Below are 26,077 nucleotides of genomic sequence, written 5' to 3'. Positions count from 1 at the left end.
AAGGCAGTGAAGGTTTAAACACACAGAATTTAGTGCCTTATATTGAAAGAAAGAACAACGTAAAAAGGAAGATCGGGAATGATGAATTCAACAATAAATGCATGCTAATAATAATATAACAGTAGTCCATATCGATATCATACCTCAGCTTCTTTGAAATTCCAATACTTAAGGAGTTCCTCAAATAAAGGTTCTAGAACAGAGGTAGGCCTTTTTGCCCTTTGAATTTCATCATTGGTGTAGGCATAAAAGTGATCTTTCTTGAGTCTAGACTTATACCCTCTAAATGCAACATCAATTGATCTCATAGCCCAATTTTTCCCGTTGTTGGGAATGTCATATTTCCCCTATAATTTGATTGAATTGGGTTACTGTAAAACCTATGAAAAGCATTCAAGTAGAAATCAAAATATTGAGAACTTAGAACCTGAATATAGCTCCACATATCATCGTATATCTTCAACTTTGTCCAACTAAGATTAAGAGGACAAAATGTCCCATTTTTTGCTAATGTGCCGAGAAAGCTGGAAAATTCAGTAACCACTGATTTAGTTGGACTAATAGGGTGGTTCAACTCATTTATCACTATGTGTTGACGGTCAGTCCATCTATGTACTGCTTGTATTTGTGTCGCCTTTTTTTCTTTTATTAGTTGAAGGGCCTACAATAATATAAACAACAAAATTACTGAAATACAGATAATTTTTGAAATAGTATGAACTAAAATATATATATATTCTTTCCTTCTCCAGATTGTTAATTTCCTTGTAAATTAGGAAATTGTGACTGATCTTGCTGCACTCGTTCAACTGTGAGTTGTGATGCATGAATGGTGGAGTCTATCAATTCTTGTTGCACTTGCTCCTCTACTTTGCTGCAAGAGAGGTGGAATCTGGACACACCTGTTGCACTTGTTCTGATACTTGAGATATAGTTGGCACCTATTGCCCTTGTTCTTGTACTTGAGATATAGGTAGAATGTTGTTTGACTTCTCCTTTTACTTTTGATTCTCTTTCTTTGTATTTATGTAACCTGTGTTCTTCTTTTTCTTCTTGTGTTCTAGTATTTGTTTGTTTCATAGAGTTGCTAATGATCCAGCTGAAAGAAAGTTTTTAGCTTTCTGATGATTTATCGAACACCCTTGTTGATTCATAATTATTTAAGTCTCTGTAAGATCAAGGAAAAAATTTAATATTAAGCTGGTTAAAATAGCAAAGAAAAACTTATTTCTAATGACCAACTAAGAAATAACACAGTGTGCATTCAACATCAAGAGTGTACCAAAGTACTACAACAGAGAAGGCGTTTACCCTTCTTGAAAGGGAACACTCTGCACATAAGACAACATACATTACCTTCCACAGAATGAGACATTAAGAAACATCTTCAATTGATTTTACAACCATCTATGACCTTGAAAGGCAACAAATAATCTGATATGAAATAACACGGATTGGGTAACGTAGTTTTTTTTTTATGACTAGATAACATAGCCAATACCTAGATTTAGCAACAGTATCCAATGTATGGAGTATGCCTTGTGGGGATTCTGCAGCAAGCTCAGCAGCCTCTTTATACTTGGTTTGAGCAAACAACTCTTGGAATCGTTGGACAACCTGAAGCAATATGAAATTAATAGGTGTGGGATCATTGTGAATAGAAGACAAGAAATATTCTACAAAACAAATATAAAAACCAAATAGTAAAATGAACATAGCCTACGCATGTAACACCACTGGAAAATTGGATACACAGTCGTGTTACTCTATGATGAGATGGAATAAAATCAATCAATTAAGAAAACTTAGTGCAGTTTCCATAATGTGGCACGAGGGAGGGAACTAGTACTATCAGGGAATGAATACAGCACAGAAGATGCCAAGAGTTGTGGATAAACTTGATAATGCATAGCACTAAAATTTCAACAGACTTTTTTGGAATGACCTAATATTTTAAAAATAAAATATTGCTTGAAAAAAAAGGAAACAAAAAGAAATAATCCTTACAAGTATGTTTTGACCAATCCAGCCAAAAGGAGAAAAATTTATGTACACTGTCCAAACCACTACAAAAGTTATACAGAACGGCAAAATAGCCAAAGTAAAGATAAGATCCTGCACCAAAATGGTTACTTTTATGAATGACTCTCCGGTACGCTTAAACCACCTGAAAAGAAAAAAAAAGCACCTGGCACAATTAGATATTCATCGTGTAACAGAACTTCCAACAATGTTCTCAGAAGCAGAACTTCCAATATCGAATCTAAATTCTAATTGAATCATGGCACGAAGATCATGTGTAATTCTTTGCACATTACTATGATGAATACTTCGCCGGTTTTCCAATTTTGCTAGTTGTATTTTAAGGGATATTTTACACAGAATGGCTTGGTGAAAGCTTAAAAATCAATTGGAACACAATGTATTTTGTTCAGATTACATAGCTTAGTTAACTAGATTCATCTAATGGGTGGTTTAGGTGAAAAATGTGATGGGACTACTATATCCGCCTTCCATATAGGATGGTACTTCCACATTGCGTCTACCAACAATTTCATACAACAAAAGGATTTACTAGTTAAGAAAATGTTAGCAATTTCTCTCATCACACAACTTAAAGTTGGATTCCTTAACCACTAAAACCGCTCATTTATCCATCCTAAGTTCTGCAGTAAAAAATGTAGAGTTGCAAAAACCATGATTCTAAGTTAAGGGACAGCAAATTATGTAATTACCTTAGTGAAACACAATGTATAACACAACTAAAATGAAACAAACCATACCTTGCTAGCAAGGAAACTAAGCAAGTATGTAGCCCCTGCACATGAAAGGAACCAAAAAAAAAAAAGTTTAAACATATTGCGGAAGCCAGACAAGATCATAGAAAGAGAGGACAGATAAAACAATATAAATATAGTAGAATTAGAAATCTGCTTCTCTAAATGAAGTAAGTTGATAATACATTCATATGCAACATAAAACTCATACATTGAAAATATATAAATATATAAGTAACTGATTTATTAGTTTATTTATTTTGAAAGGTTTACAAATAAGTGAATAACAAATTTGTAATAATGCAAATCATGAACAAATCGTATCTAATTGTACTGTTATATATAGGTGCAAATTTTAAGGCTGTGCTATTCACATAGGATAGGATTAGCATAAGACAATAATGTTACTTATCATATCCTATATACACATCATAGAAGAAGTAACATTTTCAACACTGTCCCTCCTAATCCTGGTCACATAAAATTATGAAAACATATGTACACTCAAGGTACATCAGTTTTCTACCTTCATGTTATCCTATTATAATCATCTAAAGCAGTTAAGTATGGACAAGTAATATCATCTGCCAGCATAAGTTATGGGCTAAACTATTTAAGGTGGTCATTGCAAATTCTCATTTACGATAGATAAATATCATGCCAAAGAACCAACATGTACCTTTACAATTTCATACTCGAACACACTCGAATAAATATTTTACAGAACAAATATAAAAAATAAAACTAATGGTGCTACAACTTCTCTATATTGTTCTCTTACCGTACTAAAAGTTTTCTTTAAAAACAGTGTTCTAAAGAGAACATACTAACATGACCTTTTAGTTCAAATCCAAAATAAATTATATGCTAAAGAAATTTCTCACCTGAGCAGGAAAGCAAGAGTCACTAGGGTTCTTCTTGTCCTCCCAAGCAGACAGATCGATGTTTGAGCCACCAAAGCTAGCATCCTGCAGCATTTTAAGCATTAGCTCATTGAATCAAAAAGAAGAACAGTGTGATAGTAGTAATAAAAATTCATCCATTTACATTCAACCATGTAATGCAAATAGTGTAGAGATATAGACCTCAAAAACTCCGTGAAGCTGATGAGTTGAGTAGTTGTACAAGAAAAGAGGCAATCTAGGTGTGATTTGCCTAATGGAGTCACTCTAACATGGTAGCAAGCCTGAAATACAATCATAGTAGTAGATATTAGACAAAAACACCAATCTTGAAAGAACTCAGAGCGTAAAATTTCACTGATCATTTAATAAACTCGCCTCAATACTAAACTGATTGATAACCACAAATCTTAATGGAGATCCTCCATTCTATACTGATTCGAGTGGATTACACAATCTGATGTATTAAACAGAAGCATAAATCCCAAATCTCAGGTTGATTATATAAATCTTATGCATTAATTCTTCTCTATTCAGATACAACTCATCCAAAACCAATGCTGTCAAAACAAACAGCCCCTAAAGTACCATCAGATCACCTAATTTCTCTTGGAACACATATAGATTTTGCTTTTTTGGTACACAAAAACTGAATAACAACACCACCTAACTCCAAACAACAACACCATCTAACTACAAACAACGCAATAACACAAATCAAGATAAAACAATCTTACTACAAACAATAAATTATCAAAAAGCAAAGTTGAAGGCAGGATATTGAGATGTAATGTTCTCTCTATATTGAGAATTAAAGTGATCAACTTTCTAAACAAGCATGGATATAAAATATGCACGAAAAGAAAATTTAACACTCACAAAAAAAATAAAACTAATGATGAGCATATATTTAAAGAACTTTCTTGTCTAATCATCTGCCTCCATCCAATCCCAATCAGTATCGTCAAACTCATCCTCGTCTTTCAGTGTTTCCACAACTATATCTTCTGAATGTTCTTCAGTAGATGAAATATCAACAACAACATGGGCTCCATCTTTCTTGCCTATCTAAATTCACCCTCATCTAATCTAGTTGAGGGACCAATGTCATCATTAGCTCCCTCTAAAATTTCTCCTATATTAGGGCAATTCTCTTCCTCTAGATCATACAAATCAATAGGGACTTTATTCCTTGCATAATAAACATCTTTCTTAATTAGATCCTCAGCATAAAAAATTTGATAAACTTGTGATGCCAACACAAAAGGATCATCTTAACTGCATAAGTTGTTGAAGTATACCCAAGTGAACTCATACTTATTTACTTTATTCTGATGCAAATCATATCTAAACAATACAACACTAAAACAACCATAGTAATCAATCTCAATGATATCTCGAATGACTCCATAATAAATGACCACTCCATATATGGGATTTTGGTCCCTAGAACTAGCAAAACTATCAGTTGTTGATGATAAAGTCACTCCACTCTTCTGAGTCTTGCATGGGGCATCCCAATCTTTTGTATGAAATCGATATACATTGATGAAATATGTGCTCTATCTCTTGGCCACTATATTAGGCCCTTTAGATAGCCATTTTAAATGATGGGATACTTCAACATTTTAAAATTTCTCTTCAAACCAAATGCTGAATTCACGACTATGATTCCTTGCTCTTACCCATGCATTAGATCTAGTATGATTACTCAATGAGTTTTTATGTTCCTTGTAATCAAGAATATTGAAAATATAATTACTAGGTCGTTATAAATAGATGTTTATGTACCTTACATAAATAAATAAATGAAGTTTAATATGTAAATATCTTACTCAATGAACTTTTTCACTTCATCATCTCCCGTGTTAAAAAAGACATATCGATGTGCTTCATAACGTAACTTTGCATCCATCGAAAAAGTGCAATTTGTTTTATTCTCACTTCCAATTGGATGACCATTCTTAGGGAATGTAGGGGACAAATTTAGAATGGATTCCTCATCTTTATTTTGGTACCTACTAAATCGCGTCTTCACACCATCATGTAGGTATCTTGAACAAAAAGTCAAGCACTCTTCAACCAAATAACCTTCTGCTATTGATGCTTCTGGACATGATCAATTATGAACGAGCCCCTTAAGGTTACATAGGTCCCTCTCAATGGAATACATCCAGCGACGATGAGTAGGACCCCCAAGCTTAATTTTATTTACTAAATGAATAGGCAAATGTAGCATTATATCATAAAATGTTGGATGAAAAATCATTTCAAGATTAGATGTAATTTCACTAATTTCAAATTCCAGTTTTTCAAGATCTCTCAGCCTAATTACCTTACTACATATGGCTCTAACAAAATTGCACAAGCTAATCAATGTCAATGCAACATTCTTAGGTAGCACTTTTCTAAAAGCAACCTGTAGCAAGTGATGCATTATAAAATGAGCATCATGACTCTTGTACCCGGATATCTTCATCTCTTTCATATGTATGCGATCTAATATATTTGAAGCACACCCTTTAGGTAATTTGACATTTTTCAAGACGCTGCAAAATAATTTTTTATGTTTCGGTTCCATGGAGAATGAAGATTAAGCCAAACTTGCATTTCCGTTACTATCTTCTACCGATTGTAGCTTCTCCCGTATTCCCATTTCTTGTAAGTCATATCAAGAATTTACATGATCCTTTGACTTTCCATCTATCTCCAATAAAGTCCCAAGCAAACTATCACACATATTATTTTCTATGTGCATTGGATCAAGCTTGTGCCTTAATTTGTTGTGTGGCCAATATGACAATTCAAAAAAGTAGATCTTTTCTTCTAAGGACCCTTATTATCTCGAGACCTTGTCTTTTTGCCCTTTCTAAAAATATTGTTGAATTTGTGCAACTCTTCAAACACTTCTATACTTGACAAAGGAATAGGTGCGGGTCTATGTTCCTCCTTACCATCAAATGACTTCCTATCTTTTCACAGTGGATAATCAAGTGGCAAAAATCTTGCATGGCCCAAATAACACACCTTTTGACTATGTTTGAGATATTGAGAGCATATATTATGATTGCAAGTAGGGCATGCCAATTTTTCGTTAGTGCTCCATCCTGAAAGCATTGGTAATGCTGGAAAATCACCAACTGCCCACATTAAGGTTGCACACATTTTGAATGTTTGTTTGGTTTTAGCATCATAAGTATCTATTCCAGATTTTTATATTTCATTTAATTCATCAAGCAGTGGTTGGAAATACATAACAATATCATTTCCAGGAGAAGATGGGCCTGGAAAGATCATTGACAACATAAGATACTCCGGCTTCATGCAAATCCATGGTCATAAATTATAGTTCATCAGCATAATAGGCCATGTGCTATAAGAAATACTCATGGTTCAAAATAGATTAAAACCATCACTCGAGAGACCTAACCTAAAATTATGAGGATCTCTAGAGAATTCTGGATACAAACGATCAAAATCCTTCCATGCTTGGCCATCAGTGGGATGCCTTAGATTTCTGTCATTCGGTCGTTCATTAGCATGACATTTCATTGCAACAACTATTTCAGGACACATGAACATCCTCTAAAGCCTAGGCTTTAAGGAAAAGTATCTTAAAAGCTTTGCAGGAATTTCAGAGCTTGCATTGGTTGAGGTACCACCAACACTCTTCCATATAGAAGTACCACCTACAGAGCAAATCTCAGCTTTCTCATTGTCTTTCCAGAATAACATGCAATCATTAGGGCATGCATGTATATTTTCATAATCAAGACCCAAATCTCTTATCATATTTCTGGCCTTATTGAAAGACTCTGGTATCTGAGCAAAGGGAAAGGCCTCTTTTATCAACACTAAAAGATCTAAAAATATTGCATTACTCAACCTATGCAATGATTTAAACAAGAACAACCGAATGGTGAAACTCAGCTTACTAAAATTCTCATACCCAGGATATAATTGTTGTTTTCCTTCCTCCAATAATTTAAAAAATTTATTTGCATCTTCAGGTAATCCCTCTCCAACTTCTTTTCCATGCCTCGATTCAGCATCTATATTTCTAAACGTTAGAACCTTCATTATCATTGACTGGATGATGTGTCTTTCTCGAGGAAGTGCTTTCTCTATGGAAAGTCCATTTGGTGTAACTAGGAAGAAACCCTCTAGAAAGCAAGTGATCATCCACCACATCTCTATAACGCCAATTTTGATTCTTGCAGTCTCTAAAAGGACATAATATCTCATTTCTTTGAGCAGCTCTTTCAGAAGCCTTTTCAAGAAAATACTTCACTCCACGCTCGAACTCATCAGACCATATTAAACAATTCATCCAACTTTTATCTTCACTTTCCATTAAGATCCTACATATATAATACAACGAAATCACCAAAATTATGATTCATGCTAAGCTAAAATATGAACATTTTCAACCACGTGAAATAGGCAGCCAAGAAACTTGCACAAAAATTTTAACAAGTTTAACAGACATAAGCAATCCATACTAAGAACACTTCACCGAATAGAAGAACAAAATTATTAGGTTTTTAAGATTTCAAACTTAACAATATCTCTTATCTAGGATGCTTATACTCTTCAAAAATGTGAACCAACAATAACAATATCAACAAAAACAAGTAGCGTAACTAAAACCCATAAGCAATCAATCCAAAAAAACTATAATCAAGTAAATATACTTACAACAACAACAACAACTTACCCAGTGTATTCCCACATAGTGGGTCTGGGGAGGGTAGAGTGTACACAGACCATACCACTACCTCAGGTGAAGTAGAGAGGTTGTTTCCGATAGACCCCCGGCTTAGGACTGATAATAGTATAACAAACACAAAAGATAAGTACATATAAACTAGTACGATATGCAAAATAAACTAACAATATAACAAACACAAACGATAAGTGCATATAAACTAAAACGGTATGCAAAATTAACTAACACCGCCAGCCACAAGATAATACTACAACCATAATACCATGAACAATAAACTCCAAACACAAAAGACTCTTCCCTACTATTACCGACGCACTCCCTCCCACTTAAAGAAGAGGTCGTGCATATTTTAAAAGTGTGACCTGGAGGTCAACTATTAATAAAACTGGAATGAAGACCATGGAAGACCACGATTCAAATCTCAATTGAGGCAAGCTAAGTGATTTAATCCTATCTGTGTAAGTCTTATAGACAGAGTTACCTGTCACTTGTATTAATAGGGGTTGTATGTACCAGATGGAATAGTCTAGGCGCACAAAATGGCCAAACACTACCAATTAAGCTACAAGCTAAAGACAAAATTAGAATAAAATAGATGACCACATACTTGGCTTCCAAATGTATCATTACAAATCCTATCCTATTCCCCAAATGAGCTGGTTAGCATCTTAACTCAGGTAAAATACACTCGTTTTTTGATAGGTTGTGCGTACTTATACCAATTATTTTTAAGTTGCAAGATAGCCTTCTACTCATAAACTTATAAGGCAGCCCTCATGAAAAGTGGAGAGATGTGGGGTAAAGATAATAGAATAAACAAGGGAACGGAATGAGTACATGAGTTAAGATTTAAAGAAAAACAGTAGCTATACAAGGAGTCTACATATTAACATACTTAACTTTGAACAGTCAATCAAAAAGGTGGTTGTCTCTTATGCTTCAGGTATCAACTATAGTTTAAATTATGATAGCTGTATAATAATCAAAGCAGTATGTCCTTACCATTATTGTGAGAATTATCAAGTCAAAGGTTGTAGTACAATTTGTGATTTAAAATTTTCTTGATGACAAAAACTTCAAATTTTATGTCATGTCTTTCTTGTTATCAAGAAGGATTAGTCAATAAATCACTTTATTTCGAGTAAAGGACCAGATCTTGAATGATTGTTGCATTTTAGTGGAGTATCTTTATATATTTCGCTTTTATCATAGGAAAGCACTCCTCCGCAGTTGTCATTAAAATTACAACAATATTTCTTAGATCATCTTTTCAAAAATAAAAAAAAGCTTATTCATGTATAGCAGTGAAAATCAATAACATGCAGAAATGAGTACTAATATCAATAGTAGATAAATCCAAGTGAGATAGATGCTATAGTTCAGTTTTAGCTAGGGACAACACCTAACAACCCCAAAGTCCAAAAAAATCTTCATTAGAAATACCTAAATAATTGAATTATGGCATCAGTAAGGAACAAATGAGACATTAATACATCCAAGTCATTCAACTACTCAATCTAACCTTGTTGAACCAGCGATCTAGTTCCCAGGTTTTAAGTTCCAAAAAAAAAAATGATGAACCTTTTAATTAAAGGACATATGATTTAGTTTCCCCTTAATACATCAAAATACATGGCTAAAGGGAGGTCTTTCCTTCTTGGGTTAGTAAACCTACTTTTTCTTCTATCTTCTAAACTGCCCTATAAACTTACTCTGCCAAATAGAGTTTTGTAGTTATACTCACAAAAAAAATCCATTTGCATGCTAGATTGACCCTGATATAATACAAACAGCAGATGAAGTACAAAACCAGAACTATAAGAAATTGAATTCATTTCATTAAAGAAATAGTTTTCCTTATACCTAGGAGAATGTCCTAGTGGTTGCACTGGTGAGGCATGGGAGTAACAACCTGAAGATTTCCGGTATGTATCCCAGCTACAACACTTAGTATGAGCCCATCTAATCCAGCCTAGGTGGGCAGGATTAACTCCGCAAAGAATACTTGTGAATTGAACAAATTATTGAGGTGAATGAAAGCACAAGAAATTCCAGCAAAAATAGTTCTCCGAAAATTACATGAGCTTTTTTTGTTTAATAAGGACCCATCTGACAGAAAATTATCATACGTTTTCTATTATTGAACCAAAGTACATCAAGAATAGCAAAAATATTCCTGGTATCAATGAAATCAACTTTGCATATAACTCTCAAATACTGATCAACCAATAGTCAATAAATATTCACTAGTTTACAGCATAGTCCAAAATCAGCTTGGCCCTCGTTGCTATTACAGAGATCAAAAATAAATTACCGTTGTTTAAGTGATCTTCCACCATTCCCACTACCTTCAAGGACCTCAACTGAGAGACTGCTCTCCTCTTTTAACCACTTAACTGCCACCCTGCATCTCCTTCCCCAAAAGAAAATATTTTAGTTGGATTTTCATGACTCCTGATGTTCAGAAGACACAAATTGGATATACTTCCTACTGTTGTGTTGTAGACATCTATCGAATAAGCAAATCAACAAAATCAGCTTCCTCAATCTAACTGGAATCACTAGGCTATACTTATGTAGCATTTTCTAAGTAACAGGCTAAAGATCATCCTTTCCACAGTCATCATTTCTCATTAATCTGAAAACCCACATAAACAAGAATAACAATCTAAACATAGAAACTACATTATAGATAAATTAAATCAACAATTAAGACTACAACAATTAAAACTCTAATCAGTAACAGTCATCTTACTCAACTTCTGATTGTCAGTATAACGCATTACGACTTCTTCCCCAACACAAGGACCATAATCAGCAGAATTACAAGGAGAAATCAAAAAATTCATGCAATTAAATGAACCCAAGAAAAATCCACATCGCTACAGGTTTAAGCTAAGAGAGAAATAAGCAATTGTACAATGAAGGTTTAAGCTATAGGTTTATTAAATTGTTCTTTTTTTTGTGTGGACTGAATGAAAAGTTTCATGAAAATGGAGGGAATAAAATAAGTGTTGCTATAGCTTATTTTATTTAGCTATTGCAACGCTTATGGTCAAAAGCAACGGTTATAATATTAAATTATAGGTAATAGAACAATAATTTTTGGCAAAGGTTTATTAACCGTCACCAAAAAGTTCGTTGCAATAGGGGTAATTTCCAGTATTGTATTGATTTAACCTCCGTTTTAATTTGTTTTGTTTAAGATTATCTTTATAAACTGATGTAATTTACACCAAGTACGTATCTCTAAACATATTTTCTATTCTTTCATTTCAAAATCCATACTCTTCGACGTCAAGAAATCTATTGATTAGGCTTGATCATATCATTGGCTTTTATCGATTCTGGAAATAGGAACCTCACTTCCTTGGTCAAGAATTCTAATGATAATTATTCTCTTCAATGACCGCCTTGAAGTTGAAGCTCAGATTACTTACTATGACACTGTTCTTTGGCAAACTAATACAGCAACATATTGTGTACTCTCACAATTGAGATCTAAATAGGATGGTGTGTCAGTGTACCCAGCCCTACTCCTACCTTAGGAAGTTACCCTACACTTGAGTAAAGCATATAAATAATAATAATAATAATAATAATAATAATAATAATAATAATAATAATAAAGAGAAGAACAATAACAATCACAAATGGTACAATAAACCAAGCAATAATATGATTCATAGCAGGTTTAAGCTGGGGGGGTTATGCTGGCCTAGAATAATGATGCTAGGTTTTAGAAGCCAAAATCCGGAGTGAATTGACAGTAAGGTTGGGCATATTTTGGTTTAAACAAAAAAAAAAAGAAAAATCGGATCAAAATTTAATGTTGGTTTGGTTTTTTGGTTTTCGGATTGGTTTCGATTTCAAATTTTAGAAATTTGGTTAAATGGTTTGGTTTTTGAATTTACAAAAATAAAATTCGAATAAATCAAAAAATTGAAATTATATAAGTAATATATCATAATATATATATATATATATATACATAAAATTTAATATATAGGTAAATATACTAAAAATATAATATAATCTGATATAACATATAAATATATAAATTATAATCATATAGTAACCCTAAATCTTAATATACTGCTTTACTTTAGACCCTAACATTAACGTGAAGGCTGCAGCGGCGCTCAACCATCCTCAGTTCGTCAGTTCATTTGAAATTTCAACATCACCAACGACAGTCATTTGCTCAGTTCGTCATTGTCATCGGCAGTCGCTGCCGAGTGTGGCCACCGCCGTCATGCCAACGATGATGACTCAACGAGGTCGATATTTATGGTTATTTCATGCATGTTAAATTAATTATATTTGGTTCTAGAAAAATCAATTATTTTTCTAGAAAAATCATCACTTTTAAATGCTCACTATTTTAATCTTTAAAACCAAAATAAAAATCTGAAATAACCGAACCGAATTTGTAAAAATCAAACCAATGGTATGTTACTATTCCATGGTTTGATAACCATGGAACGAAGCAATTTATTGAACCACCAAATTGGTGGTGTGCCATGGTTTTCATTTTTCTTTTTCAACTATACCCTTATATAATTTTCTTTAATCCTATTTTATCCTTATCAACAAAATACATGCTAAGACTACACATTTGTTAACAAGATCGAAGATTGCAAGACTTCCTGTTAGCAATATAAAAATTCAAAGAGTGAGAAAAATGATCACAGTTATTTAGTAGTAGTAGTTTTTAATGCCAATAAAAACTCAATTCGATCAAAAAAAAATTAAAAATTGAAATGGAGGAAAACAAAGTGAATGCACAAAAAGCATACACATGGGAAGTGATTTTTGAACTCAAGATACATACATGTATACCAATTGTTTTATTGATTGGGAAGTACTTCCCGGTTGCATTAGTTTGCATTCGTCAAACCTTTGTTTAGCAAATACCCTTGTGAATTTGGCGTCTTAAAAGGATCATCGGGAAGCTATGAGAAGCATCAAGAAAGAAAGGACAACTGGTTACGCTAGCATTGATATGGATAAAAGAGTCGATATCTCCAATGTATTACAATTAGAAGCATTTTAGTAAATTTACCTGTTACCATACCGTACCATACCATACTACACCATACCATACATTATGAAACCATGTCAAACCACCATCCAAACAGGCTGTAAAGTGCCACTGCCAGCCACCAATTACCAATATGGTTTTAATTTATTATAACTAAGAGGAAAAGTAGCGAAATTGCAGTGCTTCTTTGGTTAATCCAATAAAGACGAGAGTAATAACCAAACATCTACAAAATGTTCACTATCATGCAGTTGCTTCAAAGCCAACGTGATGACATAGATGCCATATATCACGTATGTCATATATATACAAGTTCATAGGCTAAGTTTCATCAAAATGCGTAACTCAACTAGGTAACGGACAATCCAGCAAAAATACATATGTTTACCCGACCCACATTAGATGGAAGAAGTACAAAAACTAATATGTTTGAAGCAAGCATGACATGGACCAGGATCAACGAAACAGTGCAAGCCATGAATCACACAGCTTCAATCATCTTCCTCATCTTCATCCTCTTCGTCGTCGTCATCGTCCTCGTCCTCTTCGCCCTACAGATTATCAAGCATTAGAAAGTCTGATAGAAAAAACAATTAAGATCTTTTTTTTTCCAAATAAAGTAGCCTAGCACTTCCTGTAATGGATCTAAGTCCTATATGAGGAAAATGTATAATGTTTACACATTAACTTAGCTTCATAATAGGTACTATATTGCTTACCTTCTCAAAGTTTATTCGGCAGATGACCAAATCACAGAACTCAAATCAACTCTATTATGAACTTAGCAATATTTTTGGCGAAAACACCAGCATCTATGATAATTATCATAAATTGCACACGTTCTAGTTTTCAATGTCCCTCAGAGCATACAAGATTTATTTTGGATCAAGCACTAGAATCCAAAGTTCAACATTTAACATCGGCTCCCTCGGCCATTTTTGCAACCAAAAGTGCGCTTCATGCATCATTAAGGACAAAAGGGCATCTCCCTCCCCACCCTCAAGAAAAGTTCCTAAAGAAATAACTAGAATGATAAGTGAACCTATTCTCCCCAACACCCTTAAGGATGTGAGAACTGTGAACCGAGAACACTCTTATTTTAACAGAGGGAAACCATGAGCCACAACAGTGTTGTCACCATAAAATTAAATCTTTTAGATGCACTTGTACAAGGATCGAGTTAATAAAACACACCCTTGAATTTGGAAAGTTATTAATACCTTCCCGCTGTCCTCCACATCTTCATCATGTACCTCAGGTTTTGGCCTTTCTTTTTCTTCTTCTTCTTCGTCTTCTTCTTCTTCACCCTCGTCGTCTGAGCTTTCCGGCTGATTGCATTAATGAAGTGAGAACAAGGAAGCCACCCTTTCTATCTTTATAATGATGACTAATATTGTGCAAAGATACGTACGAATCTTGAAATGAAAACAGATTACAAGAAGCTTACCTGCTTCTTGTTGTAAGCATTCATGAGCTTTCCATACTCGACCTTCCTTTTTGCAGCTTTGGCTTCATATGGTGCTTTTTCCTTTCAACAGGTAGAACCAGCCTTATAAGTGATCTCGATACATTAAATATGTTAGATTTTGTCCCATAAAAAAGAAAGTAAAAATCAATCCTACTTCTGCAAGCTAAAAGCTAATATTTCCACCACTTAAAATTATTCACCAATACTATTAGACTCTTAAACTAGGATAACAATATAACAGTGTGACATATATAAAGGGTCATTTCACCAAGTTGGCTGCTTGGATCACCAACTTTTAGGAGATGAATAATTACTTACAGCTGCACTCATAGATTTCCACTTTTCTCCTCCAGCTTTCCCGACCTTTATTCATAACATTAAGCCAAGTAGAAATCAATTTCTCGGAACCAACTATGAAATGAAGCAACGCTAATGAAATAATCATCAAAAGCTTACAGCTGAAACAGCCTTGACATTCGGATTCTCTTTTTTAAATGTCTTCCGGAATTCCTCACTGCAATAGAATGCACGACCATTTGTCGATTACAGTACATACCTATAGATATGACACTGAATATAGAATTTAATAATATATATATATATACACATATATATATATATATATATAGATTTAAAAAAAAGAGCCCCTACAGGAATACGAAAAAGGCACTGGGAGGCCTCTTAGGCTTATTAGGATCTTTCTTGGCCTTTTTGTCCTTCTTGACCTTCTTTTTGTCGTCTTTCAATGTGGCTTTTCTCTTCCCCATCTTTCTGAAAATAAGAGAGGGAGACATGATCCATCACTGAAATGATCCTTTTATCATTATGCAAACATAACATCATAAAAGCCAAAATCGGAGAAACTTCATTTCCGTAAGCCAAAAGGCAGCATCAGCTGAAATTTCAGAAAGGTCTATGCAGAACCGAAATTACTCGCATATAACGCCAGTATAACAAACAAGCTTTAAAACAGTACTCACGGGTCCTCAACAGGCTTCAGCGCTGACCTTGTTTCTTTTCTCAATGCCCCTTTTCCTTTTCCACCCTTCATTGCAACTTAAAACTACCTAATCAGAAAAGCAGCCCTAGTTAAGTCCCCATCATTGTGCATTTTATCATAGAAAAATGTGATTAAAATTAGGAAGTTACAATCATTTCTGAAATATCAGAATCAATGCACAAGACAAGATGAATGGTGCCAAATAAAAACATAAATAATAATCATTGAGCGCAAAGAGCATTACTACATTACCAGAACAATTGGAAGGAACAACAATAATTAGTTCTCCACTCTATGTGGATGTTCGTGAAAAGATCGTCCATTTAAGGTAAGTGTTTTTAAGTTTTTCTATAATTACCTAATGAAATGACATTTCTTTTCATGGAGATACTATATCTTGTTCACATCAGTGGATGATGAATCTCATGTTCATGTTGGAATATAGATATGATTTTTTAATAAAACAGTGATGTCGATCCAGCTTTTATGCACCTCGACTAATTCCATGGGAAACCTGCCATCTCGCACCAGCAACACGTATGAGGTATCAAGTACCCGCTAACTATACACCAAGGTGGATGGGTATATAAGTGAAAAACTACTAAAGTTCAACAAATAATTCCATAAGTGCGACGAGTTCATTATTACGAACCTTTTACAGTTGAATCAATCAAAATTTGAGAGCTAGATTTTGATTCATCTTAAAATTCCTGATTAAAGATTAAATGACTTTGAAATAACTTAAAAGCATCTATGTTAGATCTCTCTACATGATCTCGCAATTCCAATTGTTTTAGTAAAACCAAAACTACTTTAATAAATAGGAACAAAAGACTCAGAGAAAGTGATTCACCAAAAAAAATAAAAAGAAGTAAAATACTTGTCAAAATGGATAAAAATAAATTAAAGCAGAACATCTATCAGCAAGATTTCCTATCATCCAATTATAGGAAGAACAAAATACCCAAATTGTACAACAAATAAAGCTTCCTATGAAGACCAAGAATCAGAAAATTAATTTCATTTCCGCAACCCCAAAACCGAAACAAAAAAAAAACATCAAACTTATTAATTAGTTACGTAATTACTTCTGAACCAAAAGTACTGCTTATATGAGTTTTTCTAATGAAAAAATTAAATTAAAAAAAGTTCAAGAACTATGAAAGTAACGGCAACAAGTATTAATTATTAATTTTAACATAAAGAGAAAAAGAAATAAATGGGGTACCAGGAGGAAGAGCAAAATATGAAGCTGTAGGCAGAAGGGGAAAGTGAAGAAAACAAAGCAAACGCCAAAAGGCAAGGGAAAGAAGAATCAAGCGACTTTTGTATTGACCGAATAAACTGACCGCACCTTCCGGTTCATTTTCCTACTTTTTTTTTCGTTTGATATGCGGTATCGTATTAAATTTCTCACTAATTCAAATTATGTTATATCATGTGGATTTTTATGTGATATGTATATATGTGAAATATTAGAGATAATTGTTAGTAGTTAATTTGGATTTGAATATATATATATAGTTGGCTAGCTTGTAAATTTATCATTTTCCCAACTTGAAGTTAAGTTTGGTGTGCTTAGAAACTAAGTTTGGTGTCTATAAATAGCTATCATTTGTACAATTTATTGATAGATCAAAGTACTAATAGATGTATTGCTAAATTCTCTAAAGTTCTCTCTTTTTTTAAGTTTGATATTGATATTTTATCTTTATTTTATGACACATTATCAGTACAAGACTTTACCGTCTCAAAATTTGATGGCTAAAACAAGAAAATAATCGAAAGGTGGAGAAGGCAATACTGCAAGAACTATGCGATCATCACGATTTGGATTTCACCTTTCTACTATTTATGATAAGATAAGTATATTTTTGATTCATGTTCTTTAATTAAGTTTGAAAATAATATTGATAATCACAAAATGGTGATATTGTTATAGACTCAAGTTTGAGTTTATTATACTTTGGCTAACATGTTATTGATCGAGGGTGTGATGATGGATTTAAATCTCATGCCATTAAGAGGGTAAGACATTGGGTTAAGAGTTCCAATGCATCATGATGATAAGATGTTGGGTTCAAGTTCCATTGATTTTTGGCATAAGACACCTTTATATGGCTAAGATATTGGGTTTTAATCTCAATACAACATATTGATGATATAATAATTACTAAGGCAAAATTTTATTCAAAAGTCATGAAATATGTCTCATTGAATATGCTCCATTCCTTGAAGTGAATAGGGTAGCATGCAGTGCATAGTATGTCTGAAAAAAGACATGTGATTGAATTTATAAATATAAATATAGGCATAACAAGGACAAGACATTTCGTTACATTATATGTACACCTCGATTTGCTCATGAAGAAGCAATATCTTGAAAGAAATTCTAAGCTATTATAATTTGATAGGCTTAAGACATCATTATATTTCATTCCTGAGGAATAAAAATTTTGGTTATTAAAACTACAGATCCATTTAGGTTGAATGTGATAGGAGTAATACCTGTATAAGAGGTAGAATAATTGAGAAAAAATATTATGGAATATACTCTAAATAGCAAACATGAAAAATTATTCATGTTCTAGTAAATCTGAAAGTTACGAAGTAAAACTCATATGACATGGTAAACTTGGATTTTACTTGTACAAATAAGTTTATAAGTTGGCATGAACGATTTCGCCATCTCGAAGATGTGCACATTAAGTATTACCCAATATATATATTAAAGAATTAAAAGGTTATATTCTTCGAAGAACATTATGAGTTTTCAAATGATACTTCAAAAAATGAAGGTAATTTTTGCCATTAATGGGCATGGTATGAAAGGTCATTGCACACATGATTATCATTCGATCTAATTTGATAGAAGTTTTATAAATCCTCCATCAAAACAAAGGAATATAATTAAAGTGATGGCGCACTTGACCTTTCAACGTGATGTTGAGGTCTGTCATGTAAATATAATAAATTTCATGGCATGAGAATGAGCTTCTAATCAAAATTTATGAAGCATTTGGATACAATTATAATTCATTCCTTGAAAAGCATCGCTGATGCTCGACCATTCTTGAAATGAATGTATCAAGATGAGATAAAAATTATGAATAAAGAAATGTTGAAGCATGGTTGGATAAATATCACATCTCACATCTACGGAATGTTTGATAAAAATAATTATTTTGACATAATCGGCCATTGATCGCGTACTTGTTGTATGCCATAAATATTTTGATATGTTTATCATGGATTATCAAAACATAAAAGCAAGAAACAAGTCTTTCCTATATAATATTTTAAGATTATGATCGTACTTATATGATTTTCTCCTAAAAGAAGATGTTCACCATATGAATGGTGTGTGAAATATGTGTAGCACACGAAATTGATTGAGAGCTCCAAAAGAGCTTAAGTGTTACTATCTGGAGGAATGAAATTGTTCATAATATTGAAATTGTAGTAAGTCTCAAAAGAAACTTATCAAGTTTCAACGACATTGCCAAAAATAAATTTTATTGAGACTATAAATAATGAAAAGATGTTATATCTTCATATTACTACAATCGGTGTGGATTATAAATATTTACGTAAAAGGTTATCCCACGCTTTTTCTCTTATTTGTAATTCATAAATATGAGCATGATGACAGAATCACATGTAATAGTAAATTAAAAATTTACTGAAATAAATATCAATTGGCATGACGGTTGATCATTTTGGTTCAAATGTGATGCACAAATAATTGAAATTCATGTGGTTATATATTGAAGAAATAAAAGGTTTTTCGTGAATTCTCTTGTACTGCTTGTTCTCACAATGAATTGATCATTGTACCAACTAAGATTGGAATGTATTCCCTAAATTTTTTTGGAACATATAAAAAGGTGAATATGGGCCCGTTCACCTACCATGTGGACCAATTGCTATTATATAGTTTAATAAATGTATCTATGTTATGATCACATGTAGTTTTCTATTAATTTACAACTTGATTTTTGCAAAGTTGTTTGCTTGAATTATTAAATTAAGAGCATGGTTCCAAACTATAAATTATGTTGATAATGCTGGTTGGTTTAGTAGACATTGTATGCCTCCAATTTTAGCTAAATCATTGATTATTAGAATAAATCTCCCAAAAGAAATTTGATATGAGATGCGCATTTAAAATATAGCAGCATTTATATGCATCAAACCAACAAGGCTCCCCTATCACTTTTGGTTCAAGGTCAAGAATCAAATAATTTTCTTCTAAAAATTTTAGGTGCGGCATATGATACAATTGCTTCATCACAATGCACAAATATGAATCCCAAGATAAAGTTGGGGATAAATATTAGATTTTCTAACATTAGGGAGAGAGTTGATTAACAGTTGAAAATTATGCATAAAATAAATTATCTAGATCCTCATAAAAAATTATATCTATGTGAACTTGAAGTTCAATGGATATTTATTTACAAATTATTGCAAATTAATTATCAGATGTATTTGATAACTCTATATGATAGTTCAACTGTAAATGCTCCAATTAAAAATTCATAAAAGGATAGAATCTATGGCACGTCTAAAGCGTCTTAGACCAATCGATTCCAAAGGTAAAATTTCTTGAAATAAGAAAGGAGCAAATGATCAAAATGGTCATGATAATGAGGCAAGTGCTTTGAAAGAGCACTGACATAAAACTTTGGCAAAGGTTCAGGTATCTGAATAAGTAATGAATATGAAGAGATCTTCATTAAGTTATGTCTTATTGAAACCGATATCAAACAATTGTCTTATTGGAACCCATATCAAACAATCATTGATGATATCTTTGATATAATATAGAGCTCAACATTATAAATAGTCTCGAAGATCTTGGATTCAAATCTATCAAAGAGTATGGACAGATAAATTATTGGCCAAATAAAAGTATGTAATTCAAGTAGTTTGCTTCACTTGAAAAGTGAATATTTGGACTCATAATTCAAAGACCAAAGGTATGATGCAGGTGGGGTACAAATGATTTACTATGCGAAAGTAAAATTTGTAAAATATAAAGTATGACTTGTGCCTTGTGGCATAAAGACTTCACAAAGTTTATGGCATTATTGTAGGAGAATTGTTCTCCTGTGGTAGATGCAATGAGGTTTGTTTTAGCCTGACAATATTGAAACACTTGAATATGTATAATGAATTATTTTCATGTCTAGCTAGATGACAAATTTGTATGAAAATAAACCTGGCAAGGTTTTTAATGAGGCAGCTAACAATGCGTACTGCTGGATGTATACTTGGAGTGTTTATCAAATGAAATATTTGTCCATTGATGAACATATATTGTAAAGATAATGCAGCATGCATAACATAATTAAAGGGAGGATTTATAAAAGGAGCCAGAACGAAGCATATCTCGCCAAAACTTTTTTACACATAAGATCCAAAAAAATGGTGATATCAACGTGCGACAGATTTGTTCAAGTGAAAATATTATTGATTTATTCACCTAGTCTCTAGAGAAAATTGAAGGAAAGGTATCTTTTAAGTCTTGAATGAAGGATTGGTGACATTGACCAACTTAAAGGGTCAAACATCATTAGAAAAATTGGTTAAGTTAATTATGGACGTAATTAATATTTTTAGAACTTTTAAATCTTTTCAAAAATACAAATCAGCCCACACCCCTCTTCAATCCAAATCAACCAGTCTCTCTCCTCTCCCTCTCTCCATAACATCTCTCACTCTCTCCTAACCAACAGTTCTGCAAAATTCCCCCTTCAATCCCCGACGACTTCAACCTCCGGCAAAAAATAATCGAGCAAGTTCCTTTTCGACTTCCAATCATCAATCAACGTGAAGACTTCTCCGGCAACAACAACTTTTAGTTCTTCGTCGTCCTATTTCCTTTTTCACAAGTAAAAAATTATGAAGAAACAGAAGAACTTGACCTAACTACTCTTCTAGTATTGAAATATGGACTAAATAAAATCCTAATTTCTGCTATTTCTTCTTCTTGTTGTCGTACTGTTGATTTGGATTTGTTGGTGATTTTTGTTCGTAGTTGATATTCTTAGTATATGTGTGTGTGATGTGTTGGTGTTGCTGAGTTGATTTGTTGTTTATCTTTGTAAAAATGGTGTTGCAACAGATGAAACATCTAATGCAATAGATGAAACATCTGATGTGACAGATGAACACATCTGATGTAACAAATGAAAACATTTGATGCAATAGATTAAAATCTGATGTAACTATGAAAATCTAATTCAATAGATGAACAATCTAACAGATCATTTATTTGTTGTGACAGACGCTCTTCTATTTGGAAGAAATCTAAACAATATTGATCCAACAGATAACTTATTTTGCAATAGATGAGTGATATGTTTCAATAGTTCAGTGATCTATTTTTACTGTCCCCAACGGTTTACTCATTTGTTGCATCAGGTCAGTAATATATTACAACAGATAACATACTTGGTGCAATAGATTAGTGATCTATTTTTATGATTTCCAATGGATTACTCATCCGTTACAATAGGTCAGTTATATGTTGCAACAGATAACATACCTAGTGCAATAGATTAGTGATCTATTTTTATGGTTACCAATGGATTACTCATTCATTGAAATAGGTTGGTTATATATTTCAACAGATAAACTACCTGGTGCAACAAATTAGTGATCTGTTTTATAGTTTTCAATGGATTACTCATCCGTTGCAACAGGTTGGTTATATGTTGTAACAGATAAACTACCTGGTGCAACAGATTAGTGATCTATTTTTATGATTTCCAACGAATTACTCATTCATGCAACAGGTTGGTTATATATTGCAACAGATAAACTACCTGGTGCAATAGATTAGTGATCTTTTTTTACTATTTCCAATGGATTACTCATCCTTGCAACAGATAACATACCTAGTGCAATAGATTAGTGATCTATTTTTATGGTTACCAATGGATTACTCATTCATTGCAACAGGTTGGTTATATATTTCAACAGATAAACTACCTGGTGCAATAGATTAGTGATCTGTTTTATAGTTTCCAATGGATTACTCATCCGTTGCAATAGGTTGGTTATATGTTGTAACAGATAAACTACCTGGTGCAACAGATTAGTGATCTATTTTTATGATTTCCAACGAATTACTCATTCTTGCAACAGGTTGGTTATATATTGCAACAGATAAACTACCTGGTGCAATAGATTAGTGATTTTTTTTTACTATTTCCAATGTATTACTCATCCTTGCAACATGTTGGTTATATGTTGCAATAGATAAACTACCTAGTGCAACAGATTAGTGATTTATTTTTATGGTTCCCAATGGTTTACTCATCCGTTGCAACGGGTCGGTTATATGTTGTATCAAATAAAATACCTGCTGCAACAAATTAGTGATCTGTTTTTATTATTTTCAATGATTTACTCATCCATTACAACAAGTCAGTTATATGTTGCAATAGATAACATACCTGGTGCAATAGATGTGTGGTCTGTTGGAACTGTTATTTTACTATTGTGCATGTTAGATTAACTGTTATCCTTTTTTAATGATGCATTAATTAATTATAATTTATTTTATGTTTCTGTTAATTTAAGATAATATGGCTCCCAAAAGAAAAGAAATCAAATCAAGTCCAAGTAAAGGAACAAGTGCAACAGCTCGTCTACATCCATCACTCTATGAGTTTGCTTTATAAGCGTTATCTCAATCAGGAGCAGAAGATAATCAACACGGGGAGGAGAAATGTCTCAAAAGAGATAATCCAAATGCTAATAGCCCTTCCGTCGAAGAGTTGGTCAAAACCTTCAGCATTGATCGTTACCTTGTGAGAATGCAGTGCAATGGTGCCACAGATTTAATGGGTGATTTCGCGGTTAAGTTAGCCATGAAAAAATTTTTCGATGCCTTCAGAAAAATACTTTGAGAATAAATATTGGATGCTTATTTCAGGGGAAGCTTCTTTGGGCAATATCTTGATTTGCCGGAGGACAACAATGCTCGTTTCCAGATGAAAATGATATACGATTTTCTCAAGCGTAGGTTTATGTATTAAAAAAAAAAAGACAAGATGGATGAGTTGTGGATAAATTACGATGGCATTCCTGTTTGTTTTGGTTGGAAGGAGTTTGCCATAGTTACCGGACTAAAATGTTATCCTCCTTCTCCTTCTCAAGTTATACCTACTCTGACCCAAGAAAAGCACCCCGCACACCCAAAAAAGGCAAAGGCAAGTTGAGTAATCGTAAGGACCTAGTGTCCATTGCTGGTCCAAGCTTCAAAAACAAAAAATTGATAGAAACGTTAAAAGGTAAAGGACTCTCAAAGAAGCACAAACAATTATTGTGTTTGGTTTGATTTGAACATAATATTCTTTGGGCGGGAGACGTTAACAACGACATAATATTCGGTTTAATAAATATCTCTGAGGATCTTGAGGCATTTAACAGCTATCCTTAGGATTATGAAAGCTTCAAAATGACTGTCCAATATGTGTTGACTCCGTTAATGCCAAAGACAATCAACTTATATGGCTTTCATGGGCCTTCTTGGTAAATATTTTTTTTATCATGATATGATTCATCATTTTTTTATTCAATAATTCTTTTAATTTATTAGTGTTATATTATAGGCTTGGACATTTGAAGTCATTCCTTGTTTGAGATAACAAGTGAACTACCAGGAAGAAGTTTTAGGTCCAAGAATCCTAAGATGGTTGTCGGCCAAAACTAATAAAAATGTAAAATTTCTTGATCTTTTCAACCTCCCAAAGCAAGCAGTAAGTCCAATTCTAATCAACTTTCTATTTTAATTAATGATTATTTAAAATGATTTCATCATCATTCTAACATATGTACTGATTATTTTAGATTTTCCATCAGTGGCTTATTCCGACCAACTGAGAGTTGAAGATGCCATTTTTTCTTACTTTACGGTCTGTACAAACTTTATCGGACCCTAAGGTCATTGATGGAATAAAAATGAAATTGTTTGGAGTAACAATCATCAGAAGAAAAATAAGTTTAGAGGGTGGGCTTGTTGCTGTTGATAATGGTAGTGGTAGTAGTACTGTTGTTGGGGCTAATGATACTCCTCTTACAGTTTTTGAAATAAAAAGTCATTATGATTATGATCATACTGGTTGTACAGATTTTTCTCCAGATTTTTGCCACATCTAGCAAATATTCTGCATCCAAATGTCAAGACTGCAAGGGAAAATATGATGGAGTAATTAATGCTATTAATGCACTAACTGCTTCTGTAAAAGAAATGACATCTAAGAGGGGTGTCATTCCATCAAAGAGGATTTCATATCCATACACTCCAATAGAGATCAAGGTGGTTAAGAGGAGAAGGAAAGATACTTCCAAGGCATCATTAAGCATCGAAAAAAGCAAAACTGCAACTCCCCTGTCTTTATCTTGCTCCGTTGTTCAGTATGCAAGGGCCACAGGAAAGCAGCATGAGCTAAAAAATGTGAATGTATATAATCTATTCCAATAAACAAACAGGCATATATATGTTTCAACAGCTGATACATCTGCTAAAAATTATCAAATAGATATATATATATCTGTTGCAACTGTTGTCTAACTTGTTACATCAGATGTGTTCTCTGTTGTAACAAATGAGTCTTATGTTGCAATGGATGGGTCATCTATTCAAAATTATCGTACTACTCTGATTTACCTATTCGAATTTGTCCCAATAGATGATCCATTTGTTGTAACATAAGGCTCATCTATTGCAATAGATAGATAATCTGTTGTATATCTGTAATTAGCATTGATAATTTCTAGATTTCTAGGTGGATGTCACAGTAGAAGCCACTGCTGAAAAGCATAATATCACAGTTGATAATCCATCAACTGCTTCCATAATATCAAAGGTGATAATCCATCAACTACTTCCAAAGAAGAAAAAAAGTGGAGCCTGTCAATTCGGGAGAACGGAAGAATTGCCCGTTTAAAGGGTTCAATATCTCGGATGAGGCTCTAAAAAAACTAACACAGTTGATCAACGACTATTCAGAATTGTTGCTGATGGGCTGTTAAAGCATTATGCCAGAATGTACATAAATCAATTTTTAAAGATATTGGTTTATACGATTTTTTTTGTAAGAACGTGACATTAACATATATAAATCATCATGTAGAAAACA

General features: G+C 33.1%; 1 protein-coding gene across 4 annotated transcripts; it reads right to left on the bottom strand.

Moving 5' to 3' along the window:
- Nucleotides 1–13,667: 13,667 nt before the first annotated feature.
- Nucleotides 13,668–17,337, bottom strand: LOC107842623 (high mobility group B protein 1). Of its 4 annotated transcripts, none has more exons than XM_016686566.2 (8): nt 17,149–17,337; nt 15,901–15,987; nt 15,572–15,691; nt 15,377–15,434; nt 15,239–15,283; nt 14,900–14,980; nt 14,673–14,780; nt 13,668–14,003 (listed from the first exon to the last, which is right to left on the bottom strand). In XM_016686566.2, the coding sequence occupies exons 2-8, from the start codon at nt 15,969–15,971 to the stop codon at nt 13,944–13,946; spliced, it is 543 nt and encodes a 180-aa protein (XP_016542052.1). In that variant the 5' UTR covers nt 15,972–15,987; nt 17,149–17,337; the 3' UTR covers nt 13,668–13,943. The 4 variants fall into 4 exon arrangements, with proteins under 4 accessions (XP_016542052.1, XP_016542050.1, XP_047252952.1 ...); XM_016686564.2 differs by having other exon boundaries at nt 14,647–14,780; nt 15,901–15,983; nt 17,149–17,318; XM_047396996.1 differs by having other exon boundaries at nt 15,901–15,983; nt 17,149–17,318.
- Nucleotides 17,338–26,077: the final 8,740 nt, after the last annotated feature.

This window comes from Capsicum annuum, chromosome 9 (assembly GCF_002878395.1).
Source record: "Capsicum annuum cultivar UCD-10X-F1 chromosome 9, UCD10Xv1.1, whole genome shotgun sequence".
NCBI classification, from domain to species: Eukaryota; Viridiplantae; Streptophyta; class Magnoliopsida; order Solanales; family Solanaceae; genus Capsicum; species Capsicum annuum.
Note: the sequence above shows the minus strand (reverse complement) of the source record. Positions and strands in the feature narration are given on the sequence as shown.

Excerpts from the sequence above, each read along its gene's own strand:
- LOC107842623 (XM_016686564.2), bottom strand. The coding sequence starts at position 15,971 with ATGAAGGGTGGAAAAGGAAAAGGGGCATTGAGAAAAGAAACAAGGTCA. Across the intron at positions 15,692-15,900 it reads CTGAAGCCTGTTGAGGACCC|AAAGATGGGGAAGAGAAAAG; the intron begins GTGAGTACTGTT and ends TCTTATTTTCAG. Across the intron at positions 14,981-15,238 it reads GGAAATCTATGAGTGCAGCT|GAAAAAGCACCATATGAAGC; the intron begins GTAAGTAATTAT and ends ACCTGTTGAAAG.